The following is a 15,213-nucleotide window of genomic DNA, read 5'->3' on the forward strand; positions in this document are numbered from 1 at the left end:
ATGCATATTGAATATTCCCTATATTACAAATTTAACCTGATAAAACAAAAGTATACCTTTTCCAAAACCAATTAATTGATATGACTCAATCAAAATCATTATATCAGTAAAATATTAGATCCTTATGGGCAAAGGTCCATTTTTGTCATTGGATCCTCCCAACCTAGCACAGTGTCTGGCAGAGAATTTCTAATAAATATTTGTTGTATTGAGAAAAATTCATAAAAATAAGTGTTTCCTACTCATTAGTTTTTTCAGGGCCCCTTTTACTTCATTGTTCCTTAGACTATAGATCAGGGGGTTCAACATGGGGATCATTACAGTGTAGAAAACAGATACCACTTTATTTTCATTTGTTGAATAGCTAGACTCAGGTATTACATAAATGAATGTAATGGTGCCATAGTACAGAGTGACTGCTGTGAGGTGGGAAGTGCAAGTTGAGAAAGCTTTGGATCTTCCCTCAGTGGAGTTTATTTTCAGGACAGAAAAGAGGATGTATGCATAAGAAATTATAATAATGAATACAGTGATCATAATTACAGACCCAGCAGAGGCTGCAGGAAGAATTTCAGCAAGATCTTCTTGAGCTTGGGAAAGCTGCAAAAGTGGTGAATAGTCACAGAAAAAGTGATTGATCTCATTGGGTCCACAGAAGGACCGATTCAATAAGCAACCAGTAAAAGTCCAAGCATTCACAAAACCACCCACATAAGACATGATGAGTAACAGAGTGCAGACTCTAGTTGACATGTTGGTGGAGTAGAGCAGCGGGCTACAGATGGCCACATATCGATCATAAGCCATCACAGCCAATAAGAAGCATTCAGTTGTCCCAAAGGTGGATGCCAAACAATATTGAGCCACACAACCTTCCAGAGGAATTACTATTGTGTTCCCAAAGTAGTGCATGAGCATGAGAGGTGTGACAGATGAGGAAAATCCCATATCCACAAAAGCCAAGTTACTGAGGAAAAGATACATTGGAGTGTGAAGCTGAGAACTATTTCTGATCAATATAATTATGCTAAGGTTACCAACTAAGGTGACAATGTAGACACCCAGAAATATCACAAAGAGGATGACACAAAGGGTTGGATCATCTGTTAACCCCAAAAGAAGGAATCCAGTCACAGCAGTGCAGTTATTGTCAGACATCTGCCTTGGAAAGAGTACCTAGAAGATAGAAGAAAAGGATATTAAAATGGAATACATTAAAATGGAAAGAATAAAAAATAAAAATGATTTTCAGCTCAAAGAAGAATTTGGCTATAATACTTATGGTTCAACTCTTTCTCAATGACTACAAAAATGTGTAGTATGCTGAGTCAATTTTTCAGTACTTCCCACCTCACTCTTCCTTCTCAAAAAAGGACGTTACACCCTATTTTTCTGACAAAAGAAAAGCTATCCCCAGGTTCTTCCTTTTCCTTTTCATTCTACAATTCAGAATTCAATATCATCTTCTATGGCTTTTGCAATAATCTCTGAAAAAGAGATAGTCCTTCTCTGTTGATTCCATCCTTTATAGTCAATCTGAAGTTTTCCCATTGAAAAACTAGTTTAAAAAAAAAAACTAGTTTTACACTGAGAAATGAATGTAAACTGTTTGCAATTTTGTTTTTCTTCCCAGGTTATTTTTACCTTCTGAATCCAATTCTTCCTGTGCAACAAGAGAACTGTTCGGTTCTGCACACATATATTGTATCTAGGATATACTGTGACATATTTAACATGTATAGGACTGCTTGCCATCTGGGGGAGGGGGTGGAGGGAGAGAGGGGAAAAATCGGAACAGAAGTGAGTACAAGGGATAATTTTGTAAAAAAAAAAAAATTACCCAGGCATGGGTTCTGTCAATAAAAAGTTATAATTATTTAAAAAAAGAAAAACTAGTTTAAATCTTTAATATAGTAATCTATAGACTTCTTCCTTTCTGCCTACAATTGGTCCCAAATCTGTTCCATCCTTTAAAAATCTTTATTTGTCCCTGACATCCTATATCTCTTCTCTTTTCCAGCCAGCTGTCCCAGGGGAAGGAAAATATACCTTCATTGAGTCCAATTCTCTCTTCCTACTCACTTATAGATTCATTGAGGTTTGATCCTGACTCCATCATTTCACTGTCACTATTCCCTTCAAAGTTACCAATTATTTCCTAATTTCTGTGGTATTTTTGTAACTCTCATTTAAATTTCCGGAATATAAGGTTTGTTTCAGTCTTTGTATTTGAATCCCTAGCACACAGCAGAGTGGATGAAAAATAAAAAGTACTTGATACATTCTCATTGATTGGTCTCTGTGCAGCATGGGACACAGGGTACCCCTCACTCTTCTTGGAAATTTTCATGAGTTTTAATGACACAGTTCTCTCTTGATACTCAGACTTACTTGTCTGATTTTTCCTTCTCGCTCTCCTTTGCCAGATCATGATCTCTGTGCTGCCTCATAATCATACATATGTCCAAAAGTTCAGTCATTGGTCCTCTTTTCTTTTTTACAACTACTCAATGAGCTCATTAACTTTCACAAATCCCTTTGATATCTCCATTCAGATGAATCCTAATTCTCTATATCTGAATTCCAATCCACATATTACCAAAGTTAGACATTTGCACCTGGCCAAAGGCATTTCAAACTCAACAATTACAATCTTTTGTCTTGTATCCCAATCTGCAGCCTAAACCCACTCATTTATTTCTGTTCAGGGACTCACTATCCTCTCAATTGTTTGCAATTCTGGAATTGACCTCTCCTCTTCTCTCCATTTTTCTTTCCCCAACAAGTCACTTGTCAAATCTTGTCACTTCTACATGTACAATATATATCATCTCTCTTATATTCACTCACACAGTCACCTCCTTTACTCATGTTTGCATTTCCTTTTACTTAGCCTTGCAAAAACCCTCTTAAGTACCATCTTTCCTTCCCTTAAAATATTCTTTTAAAAATCTACAAAAATGTTCTTCTTAATGCACATAACTGACCACATCATTTGCTTACTCAAATCTTGAACATCTGTTATTATTGTTGTTGTTGTCTTGAGGACAAAATAACAGTTTCTCAGCTTAATATTTGTACTCCTGAACCACCAGAATCCAGTTTCCCTCTTCAGGTTTATTTCACGTTATTTTCAGTCTTATACTCTATATTTCAACCCAACTGTCTTTCTTTCTATTCCCTAGACTCAGAATTCTACCCCCTCTCTGTCCCTCTATAGTGGCCATTCCATGCTTAAAATGCTTTATTTCATCTCTGCTTCTTGGAATGCTCCTTTAGTGCCTCAGCTAGTGGGGTCACTACTTACAGGAAGCCTAGTTTCTAAAATTCTTCCTTCTTTAGTGTATCTTGCATTTACTTATTTGTGTAGCTCTTTTTATTCTTTCCTCTCCAATGTAAGCTCACTGAGATTGATGACTGTTTTGCATTTTTCCTAGTTGTATCATCAATGGCTAAAACAGGGCTTTGTGGATAGGTGACACATCAAAATACTAGATGAATTGAAGGCATCTGCTTACTTTTGAAAACCTCAAGTCTCATATTGCTAACAGAATCACAATAATTACATAACAGAAATGCTAATAACTCAGTACCACAACTTAAATTTCATAAATGAACAATTCTTTGAGGAAAATATTATTATCTTCATTTTTGTGATGGGGTAACTGAGAATCACAAAGGTTAAATCAACCATGGTTTCATATAGAATTCAAACCCAGATCTCTTGATTTTGAGTCCAATTCTCTGTCCACTACATCAATCCATAATTATATTAGTGAAATTCCTCCTCTCAAAGCCTCAATCTAATAAGGAAAGAAAAAAAGAAATACATGAGAACAAATGCACCTATGGATACATATATATCTTTACATAAAGTATCTTTCTCTAAACATGTTTTATCAGGTACTTACTGTTTGTAGTGATGTTTCAGGATGTGTGATATGACCTATGATAGATTGGAATTTACTAACAGGCTATAATAATGCTGTATGTATATACCCCACTTCTAGATCTCTGACTTTATGTAGTGGTATAAGAGAAATAGAAAGACCCAAATTAAGACTGAATCTTTTAAGAGAGACAAAGAGACAGACAGAGACAGAGACAGAGAGAGACAGACATAAACCCACTTGGCATGGCAAAAGAAATAGATCTTCATAAAATAAACTGCAAATCATATATCAGATGAAAACATGTTTATAGCAAAACCAATAGTACCTACTGATGCAAGATAATCAGATATTAAGTAATTATCTTTGCATGGCAGCACCATATTATATTGGGTTTGATAGCCTGTGGGATATAAACCCTTGAGCATCTTAACTCCAAATAAAGCCTACATCATTAAGTACCATGTGAAATCCATTGGGATTGAGAAAATTACAAACACAGAAATGAATTATCTGACAATGTCTCAAAATTCTCAGGGGCCCTCATTTATTTTTTCTTTGCCTTTGTTTATCCAGGATTTTAGAAAATGAAACACAAGATTGGATAGCAACATAGACAAACGATCTGCCATGGAAGCTCTTAACAGTTGTCGTGGGGTCAATATGTAGCAATTGTGGTCATGACAATGTTCACTAGAGCCCATTCTATTCATACATATATATACTTCTATGAATTTCAGCCTAGTAGAAACTGCAGATGCTGGAACAAAGGTAATATTCCAACTGAGGAGAACTATCCATGTGTGAAAACAGCATTTATAATTTTTTCAAGGTTCAGTGATAAAAGTCCCCTGGGATATAAGAGCATTTATCCTATATGACACATAGATTTAGCATAAGACAATTTACAAATATTGTGGGTCAACAATTGGCCCATGGTAGAAGATCATTCAATATCTGGTCTTGAAAGGGAACATCAAGTTCTGGAGCTAGTGAGATGATTTTCTCTTGTCCCCTGGGATTCTCAAAGACAAGACTGAAAGCACTTCCCTACAAAGACCTCCAGGTTTTTGTAAGCCTTCCCTTTCCCCAGGAGATTGGAGGAGAAAGTGAGGCAGGTGACCTTACACAGCACTCCTTCATATAAATCCAAATCATTTGCATGTCATAGCATCATCTCCCTGATGTCATGATTCTCTCTGAGAACCAAGGACAAACAACAACCTCTGTGAGTAAAGCTGACCCAGAAATTGGAATTGATCAGTTAGGAGACTCTCTCCTTCCTTCTTTTCTTCTCTCCTTTCTTCCTTCTTTCTTTCCTTCCTTCCGTTGTCCTTCCCTCCCTCCTTTTCCTCTTTCCTTCCTTCCCTTTCCTCCTTCTGTCCACATAGGGTATCATACCTGCTCTTAAAAGCATTTTTCTTTTCTTTTGTTCCTCTGAACCCTCCCAAAATATCTTGAGACTTACTGGCTAAATTTCTGTCTTAAGGAGCATGCCTTAAACCAAACCCAGTCTGATTTTCATTGGCCACCAATAGAAACTAGATCAAGCCCCATTTGGTCAATGTTTGTGTCCTGATTGACTCAGATTAAATGTAAATACCAATCATTTCTACTTTGGCCAGAAACTCTGAGGCCTTCCCCTCCCATGTTTATTTATCTATTTATTGAGATTTTGTTTTGGACTAGGTGAGGGGGTGATTCTTTGCCTCAATTGCTACCTAGTCTAAATCACAGAATGGGTGTGACCTCAATCAAACTGGGACATGTTGAAGACCTTAGCTTAAAAAGGCCATCTCCAGTCATCTTCCTCTATATTTTATCATTGGACCCAGATGCTCTGGAAGGGAAAGTGAGGCAGGTGACCTTGCTCAGCCCTCCCTCACTTAAATCCAGTTCACTTGCATGTCATGGCATCCAATCAATGGCTTGTTGTCATGGCCCTCTTTGAGAATGAAAGACAAACAACAATGAACCATATCACAGAACGAGGTAAAAGAAATGGAAACAGATATGGTTCAGTGCAATAGGGGTAATTGCTTTGAACCTCACTGAATTTTGCTTTTGGTGCAAATGAAAATTAATTTAATTTAAATGTCAATTGAAGAGAAGAGCAAGTAAATGTGGAGGCTGAAGGCAAGCAAAGTATGGTATTTGAAATATTGAAACACTGTGGAACCTAAGAAAACACTTAGAAATGTTAGGAAAGGCTAAGAGATGGCTATTAATTCTGAATGGATGGAATGAGTGAGCTGCAATCTCCAGGCTAAAGATGATTAGAGGTTTTACTTGGGTAGCTTTGAGTGATCAAGAACAACTCAAGTTTGGAGTACCATCTGGTGGCTTGTTCATATATAGCACCTCAAGCAACTACAGACATTCCCTTAGCTGCCCCAGCAAACACTTACTATGAGGGCAGGAAAGTGTTTTACAAGCCTTTCAAGTAGGGATTCTTAACCTTCTGAGTGCTATAGACCCGTCTGCAAAATTGACAAAGCCAAAAGATCCCCAATTAAGAATCAGGGAGAGGGTACAATTGAAAGAAATGCTAAATTAACTGAAGGAATATTACCATATCTACTATATCGGTCATTTCCCTCTCTTTTTATAATTGCTAGAATTTTCAGTATCACGTCAAAGAACATTGGTAAAAATCTGAGCATATCCTTAATCAGAAGTTAGGTTTTCATTTCAAGAAGGTATGTTTTATTGCTGTAAACCAAAGTCTGTAACCCTCCAAAACTCTATGCTCTGATCTTGTGGAACCTCTCACAAAATGTCATATTCTCATTTACTTATTATTGCTTCCATGCATTGCCTCCATTTACCCTAAGAAGCCTCTGAATATAAGCTGTGGAAAGTTCATGTATCAGTTTCCATAAATGAAAGCAATAGTTTCCCCGGATATTGTACAAGCATTTAAAGTAACAAATATGTATTGTGTATAGGACAACTTTCATTTTAGTCCCCAGAAAATACAAATTTTAAAAATGAACATAAAGGGCTGAACAGTGGCCTAAAGCAATCAACACAATTTCCTAGTGTTCTTAACATTTTCCCCACTACCTATTTTTATTGTCTCAGTGGGGGAACTTCCCCAACAAGAGAAATACAATTTGGAATTGCTAGAAATTTCCTTCAAAGCTCACCTGGGTAAACATATCAATCACCCAATCAATTATTGGTACTTACTACTGTTCAATCATGATTCCATTCGAGGTTTTCTTGGCAAAGTTACTGGAGTAATTTTCTATTTCCTTTTCCAGCTCATTTTACACCTAAGGGAGGTGAATAAAACAGGGTTAAGTAACCAGTCTAGTTAGTATCTGAGTAAGTATCTCAGTAAGTATCTGAGGCCAGGAAGATGACTCCAGGCCCTGTCCTCTAACCATTATATGACCCACCTGCCCTCTAGCAGAACCTACTGTACTATAGATTACTGTACTGTACAGTACTGAAGTACCGAGGTTACAAAAACCAAAAAAAATGGGATATAATCCCTATTCTAAAAAAATCCCTACTCTAAAAAAAAGTTACTTTTTATTACAGGCGACAAAATGCACAAATTACATATATATATATATATATATAGTATATATGATAAAAATGAAAAATGAATGCAAAGTATTTAAATATACAACTTTCCATATGAAAGTTGTATATTTAAATACTTTGCATTCATTTTTCATATGAAAGGTAGCTTTCTTCTGAAAGGTAGCCATTGATTGGTCCTAGAAGTTTGAGGAGGATCACCTCATCCTCTGTTCATAACTTCTATACTATTGGGGAGGGGGAAGAAGCAGCATATCTGGAAGGTCTGTAAGATCAGTTAACTTCTTTCAGTCTCATTTTCTTCATATGTAAAATTAATAACACTTCTCTCAGAGAAGTTGGGAGGATCAAATGAGATATTCATAAAATACTTTGAAAAATCTTTGAGTATTGTATAAATATTAGTTATTATTAGAATTTCTTTCAGCTGGCTATCTGAGAGGGAAGAGCAAATGACTCCTCCAATCAGAGTTCATCTCCCAAAAGTGTGAAACAACCAATTTATCTGTCAGATAGCCCTTGCCACTGAAATTCATCTCTAAGGTGGTACCAAGAAGGGGATCTGAATCTACCACTTCATTTTGGGGGTGCTACAGTCTCTGAAACTTAACTGGGATTTCGTATAATAACAGATTCTGAGTTGGAAAGATTCTTAAAGACCATCAAGTCCAACCTCCTCATTTTAAATTGGTTTAAACTAAACCACAAAGACTGTGCTTAAATTTATGGGCTTTGGAGATGTAATCAGACTCTCCCCACAAAGAGCCATCAAAACGATGAGGCTTCCCATCAAAGGTTAGGATGTGGGAATGATGAACTCCAAAAATATATCGGGGTTATGGGCCATTGGTGCAAGATATCTCAAAAATTTGTAGGCTTACACCATGTCCAAATCAAGAGGCAAAGATTTTATTATTTTGCCAACATCAGCTAAATCCATATAGGGTTTCTAGCAATTAACAAAGGGGAAGACAAGAGCTACCTACCCTAGCAGAACTCACACTTAACCAGGGGAAAGATGCCATTAAGAAGGAAGACATCATTAAGATGTGGCAAGTTCCTAGAGAACCCCAGAGCTACAAAAGGAGGAAATGCATTACCTCTAAAGTCCATTCCATTTTTGTATAGTTTTTGTATAGGTATCAAAAACATTTTCTTTATGTCTTGACCAATCTCCCTGTCCATCTATAGCTCATATTTCTGCTCTCTGGGCCAAGCAGAACAATCCAAAGACCTCTTTCAAATGACAGGTTTCCATATTCTTGAAGACTTTTATCTTCCAAGTCTTCTTTTCTCTAGGTTATATATACCCAGTTCTTTCAACCAGACCTCATATTGAATGCTCATCATCTTGGTTGTCTTCACTGGACTTTCTCCAGCTTATCTATGTCTTTTCTAAATGTGATACCTATAACTGAACTTCATATTTGAGAAGTGACCTGAGTAGGGCAAAAAATATCTCAGTTCTGGATACTTTGCCTCAATGCATCCTGGGATAGCCACTAGCTTTTATTGTGTCCCTGTTATCTTATGGACCCAGGTAGTTCACTAAAACCCCCAAACCTTTTTATGTGAATTGTTACATAACCACAAGTCCTATATTTTATAGTTATGAATTAGTTTTTTTTAACTTGCACAGATCTTTCCATTTATGCCCTTAAAATGTCATCCATTAGTAAATAGAATGATGATTCTGGAGTCAGGAAGATACAGGGTTAAGTCCTACAGCAAACATATCACATCTATTGGACTCTGGAAACATTAGTTATTACTACCCCAAGTTATCACTACCCCAAGTAGCACTCTAAGGCCATATATTGGCAAATAGTTATAGATTTGCTTAAGTAGAGCCCTTTCCTTATCTGGAGTACTCTACACACTAACTAAATCACATACCTAAATCAAAGGATATGGTACATTCTTCTGGCATGTCCAATTATTTTTGTGATCAAACTCTGTCATACAGAGTAGTATTCTTCTCACATTCATGTCACCTATAAATTTGATCAGCATAGAATCTACGCCTTTATTAATGTGTCATAAAAATATCGAAAATCCTTAGGATCAATGACACATTTCCTAGAATTCTTTAGTAGAGACCTTCCTCCATGTTGGCATTGACACATGAATAATTCCTTTTCAGTCCTATAAACCAGGTGTAAATCACATAAAAATATCATTATCTATCCCAATTCTTTCTATTGAGACAATACCTATTTCATGAAAGTATTAAATAAATATTCGTTGACTGATCAACTGGCCTCTCTCACAAGCCTAACATAAGAAATTGGTATTTAAGGATACACTGATCACAGCATTCCCCTAATTTATCAATGTAGGAGTAAAGGAAAAAACTTTTAAACGAGGAAATCTATTCAATTTACAAAATATGGTAAAGATGACAACACCATGCAAGTTATAGATTCAATGTAAATACCAAGAAACTATTTCAAAGAATGAAAATAAAAACAATTTATGTGAAAACGGATATACAATAAAATAAAAGAGATAAAAGGAGCTACTTGCACTTCTAGCTTTCAAATTAGGTTATGATAGACTGTTATATAAATTATCTGATAATGGCAAAAAGTAGGGGGGGTTACACTATGCAATAATTTATTTGATTTTTTGTATTTGTATTAATACAATAATGTATTTGATTTTTTATAAAGAAACCAAAATGTCAAAACATTGGAGAAAAAATTGTTTAATATCACTATAGAGAAAATTGAATTGAAAAATGAAAAATGAATTAATTTTTAATTATTCGTATTATAAAAAAGTATTTAGTTTTTAGTCAAGCAAAACAAAATATATTTAAATGATAGTCTACTAGAGCTATAGAGGGGAAAAGTTCTTAACTATTCGACAAATAGGAAATTTTAGAGTTAAAAATTAATGGATTTAAACATAAAAAATAAAGAGCTGAGGCATAATAAAAACCGGTTTTTAAGATATAGACTGGGAATATTTTAGCTGTGAATATTCTTGACAAAATTCTAACTACTAATTTATAAAGAACTGGCACAAATTAAGAAGAATGAGATCCATTTCCCAAAATGAAAATGGTTATAGAATGAGAACAGGGGCAGCTAGGTGATGTAGTGGATAGAGCACCAGCTCCGAAGTTATGAAGACCTGAGTTCAAATCTGATCTCAGACACTTAACACTTCCTACCTGTGTGACCCTGGGCAAGTCACTTAACCTCACTTAACCTCGCCGCAGGAGGAAAAGAAAAAAGAATAAGAACAGACAATTCTTCAAAGAAGAAATGCAAATTATCAGTGACAACCTGAAATATATTTAATAATCATAGAAAATCAACTGAAATATTATCAAACATGTGATCTACCTCTTGACAAAGAGACAATAGATTTAGAATGCAAAATGAGACCCATATTTTTTTTCATGTATAATCAATGAAAAATTTGTTTTGCTTCATGATGTTCAACTGTTACAAGGCGTTTGTTTTTCTTTTAAGTGGGGTGGGAAGGAAATAGATTTCTGTTGCTTAAAAAATTAATAAAAATTAAAATAACTGCCAAATACCAATCTCATTCTCATTAAATTTTCATATATTTAAAAATAAAATTAAATTTTAGTTAGAATTATGGCAGGAGCACTGACTGCTGATGGAACTGTGAATTATTATAATCTTTATGAAAAGTAATGTAGTAATAGGCAATATGAACTCCAAAAATATTCACACCCTTTTTCAGTGATCTATTACAATTACTATTATGTCCTAAGGATGTTATTAAAAAGGGAGGAAAAGAACTTATCTGTACAGAAATATTCATAGCAAATATTGTCCATTGTAGAAAAAAAACAGAAATGGTTCATGTGTCCAATGATTATGGGTGGGAGCTATTTTGGGAAAAAGACAAGGATCAAAAAAGGGGCTATTGCTTGAATTCAGTAAGATAATGATCACTATACAATAAAAAGAAATCAGAATTACTCGATTTTTATTTTACTTTTGTTTTGCTGTCAAAAATAACAATGTTTGAATGGAAAGGGCAAACAAATGTGTCGTTGGACATATGGGAAAAACAGACTAATGGACTGATAATCAAAATAATTAGGGAAGTAGCACGAGATCATTGGGCTGTCACTGAGAAGTTTAAGTTAGTAGGAACATATGAAGTATATCCCAGGATGATTACAGAATTGGTAAATATTGATTGCTGAGCCACTATCAGTGATTTATGAAAGTTCATGGAGAATGAGAGAGATGCTAAAAGACTGTAGAAGTGGAAACCATCTTGAGAAGGATCAGAAGATTTAAGTGAACTCCACAGACAATATGAGTCAGAAATGCAGTTAGGCAAAAAAAAAAAAAATGCCAATTCATATTTAAACTGCATAAATGAACCATAGTATTCAATAAGGAAAAAATTCCTACCAATTAGAATTCCCCAAGAGGGAATGTATTATCTCAGGAAGTAGTGAGCTCCTTTTTCCTAAGGGTCTTTGAGAGAAGACTTATTGCTGCTTGTTGGAAATATTGTACAGAAAATAATTAAACATATATGGATTGCTACACCCAGCAAAAGAACTCTGGTAGATGACTATGAACTATTACATAGAATTCCCAATCCCTCTATTTTTGTCCACCTGAATTTCTTATTTCCTTCACAGGCTAATTGTACACTCTTTCAAAGTCCGATTCTTTTTGTACAGCAAAATAGCTGTTAGGACATGTATGCTTATATTGTATTTAATTTATACTTTAAAATATTTAACATGTATTGGTCAACCTGCCATTAGGTGAAAGGGAGGGGGGAAGGAGGGGAAAAATTGGAACAAAAGGTTTGGCAACTATCAATGCTGTAAAATTACCCATGCATATAACTTATAAATAAAAAGCTATAATAAAAAAAAGAAAGAAAGAAAGAAATTAAATGAACAGGCAGATTTCAGAAAAACTTGAAAAGACTTCCATGAACTGATGCTGAATGAAGTAAGCAGAAACAAGAGATCATTCATTATACCAGATACAGTAATATTGTGCATGATAGACTTCGTTTTTCTCATCAATGTAGTGATCTGATGATTCTAAAAGCTATTGATGTAAAATATTATCCATATTCAGAGAAAGAACTATGCAGTCTGAATGCAGATAGAAGCAAACAATTTCCACTTTTTAAATAGTTTTCTTTCTCATGGTTTTGCCCTTTTCTTTTCATTCAGCTTTTATAACATAACAAACGTGGAAATATGTTTAATATAATTTTATGATTACAAACCAATATCAGATTGCTTGCCTTCTTGGGGAGGGAAAGGGAAAAAAATGGGAATCAAAATCTTACAATCAAAAATGGTGAAAGTTATCTTTACATGTAATTGGAAAAAATAAAATATTATTAAATGACTTTTTTTAAAAAATAAAATAAACATTTATGGATTGAACTAAATGGTTTTTGAAACCTCTTCACACTGAGATTTTCTGATCCTAGTACCACTTCATCCCCAAGGTTATAAATTTAATAGATCATCCTGATTACTGGTCATTACTTATTCCCCTGGAACCTAGAGGCAGAAAAAACTTTCAAAGACTTCACATTTATTTTACTTTGGCCTATATCTTGATCTATCCAAAATTATCATAAACAAATTTATCATAGATACTAATATATCCAATATCTCACTGGAACCTATTCTCTCACTTAAAATAAAAAAAAACTTGGCAATTAAGATAAGAGAAATATGGCTAAATAATAGCACATATAACAAAAAAACTGAGGATTTCAGCAAATTACATAGACAATAGACATAATAGTAAAGTCTTCTGAATGTGCACTATGATAAGAAAGAACTATATATATCATAAAGGAGCAAAGATATTACTGATGAAGGCAGCACTTGAAATAGGGAGGGTTCACCATGCAGGAATTTGATAATCACATCATCATTCAAATTAATGACAAAAAACTAGATTTCCTTCAGACTACTAATCAGATCAAACAACATCAGATTCATTGGCTTTTATTTTTAGTACATTTAAATTCATCAATTTAATTCAATAACAATGACTATGTAAAATTTCTCAAGTTCATTTATTTATTGATACTACTCAGCCCTAACTATTGAAGCATAATGTAAGCTGCTCGTGGCTACGGTCTATTTTTGTCTTCATATCACCAACATAATGCCCTGAATATAGGAGATGCTCTTTATTGAAATGAATTTATAAAAATAAGTGTTTTGTGCCTATCAATTTTTTCATGGCCCCTTTCATTTCCTTGTTTCTCAGAGTATAGATCAGGGGATTCAACATGGTGATTATTACACTATAGAAAATGGACACCACTTTGTTCTGATCAGTAGAATATATTGACTTAGGCATCACATAAATAAATGTAATGGTCCCAAAGAACAGTGTAACAGCAGTAAGGTGGGAAGTACATGTGGAGAAAGCTTTGGATCTCCCCTCAATGGAGCGCATCCTCAGGACTGAGAAGAGAATATAAACATAAGAGATAGTTATAATTAAAGCTGCTATTACAATTACCGATCCTGAAGAGAAAGAAGGAAGAATTTCAACAAGAGGAACATGGGAACAAGAAAGTTTCAGCAAAGGTGAGTAGTCACAGAAGAAGTGATTGATTTTATTGGGTCCACAAAAAGACAAATTCAATAAGCAACCAATAAAGGTCCAACCATTCCAACAACCACCTAGGTAAGCTGTGATGATTAAAAGACTGCAGACTTTAGTTGACATATTGGTGGAGTAGAGTAGGGGACTACAGATAGCCACATACCGATCATAGGCCATCACAGCCAGCAATAAACATTCAGTTGTCCCAAAGGCAACTAGAGAATAAAGTTGAACTGCACAGCCTGACAGAGAGATTGAGGTCATGTCCCTAAGAAAGCTCATGAGCATCACAGGTGTGACAGATGAGGAAAGCCCAATATCTACAAAAGCCAAGTGGCTGAGGAAAAGGTACATTGGAGTGTGAAGTTGGGAGCTCTTTTGGATCAATGTTATGATGCTTAGGTTGCTCAGTAAAATGACAAAATAGATTCCTAGAAATACCACAAAGAAGAAAACACGAAGGGTTGGGTCATCTGTCAACCCCAAAATAAAGAATTCTGTCACGGCAGTGTAGTTTTTGCTAGTCATCTGTTCTTAAATAGTGCCTGTTAAGACAAAAAAATCACAATTAGAATGAAATAAAAAACTAAAATTTGAGCATTTCTTATCTGCCACCAACCTAATATTTGTAGGAATGGTAAATGCATAAGTGCTTCTTACAAGTAACATACTCTGAAAATACAGAAGAAGGAAGTCAGGGATGGCTTCTTAGAGCTAGAACTATCTGAAGTAGGTCTCAGAATCAGTAGGATTTCAATAGGAAGAGATGGGATTGGGATGTAAGAGATTATAAATGACCTGATACTAGGTTGACTTAGAAAAAGTTTGGATATTTGTCACCACAGCAAATTTTGTTCATATATACTCAGTTTAATATGTTAGAAATTGTTTACATGTCAGTTTATATAACTATATTCAGTTTAATATGTTATTCAGTTATACTGATATATTATATTCAGTTTAATATGTTAGAAATTTTAACATCATATTATCAGCAAATCTGATATGTGCACATTGCAAAAGTTCATTCACAATGATAAGCCAGAAGGAATCCAACTAACGGAGATTGCCAAGACTCACATATAGTCATAGAAATGGATTACAGAATTCTCAGCTAATACAATACTTCAGTTCACTCATGTTCACACACATAACCCAAAATGAGTAGG

General features: G+C 34.8%; 2 protein-coding genes across 2 annotated transcripts; both read right to left on the reverse strand.

The window, feature by feature from the left end:
* Positions 1 to 219: 219 nt before the first annotated feature.
* On the reverse strand, positions 220 to 1,158 carry LOC100920584 (olfactory receptor 472-like). Its single transcript, XM_012552456.3, has one exon. The coding sequence runs from the start codon at positions 1,156 to 1,158 to the stop codon at positions 220 to 222; it is 939 nt and encodes a 312-aa protein (XP_012407910.2).
* Positions 1,159 to 13,633: 12,475 nt separating this feature from the next.
* On the reverse strand, positions 13,634 to 14,572 carry LOC100921108 (olfactory receptor 508-like). The gene has a single exon (XM_031941921.1). The coding sequence runs from the start codon at positions 14,570 to 14,572 to the stop codon at positions 13,634 to 13,636; it is 939 nt and encodes a 312-aa protein (XP_031797781.1).
* Positions 14,573 to 15,213: the final 641 nt, after the last annotated feature.

Source organism: Sarcophilus harrisii, chromosome 6 (genome assembly GCF_902635505.1).
Source record: "Sarcophilus harrisii chromosome 6, mSarHar1.11, whole genome shotgun sequence".
NCBI classification, from domain to species: Eukaryota; Metazoa; Chordata; class Mammalia; order Dasyuromorphia; family Dasyuridae; genus Sarcophilus; species Sarcophilus harrisii.

What these genes read in the sequence shown, in the direction of transcription:
- LOC100921108 (XM_031941921.1), bottom strand. Translation starts at nt 14,572, where the DNA reads ATGACTAGCAAAAACTACACTGCCGTGACAGAATTCTTTATTTTGGGG.
- LOC100920584 (XM_012552456.3), bottom strand. Translation starts at nt 1,158, where the DNA reads ATGTCTGACAATAACTGCACTGCTGTGACTGGATTCCTTCTTTTGGGG.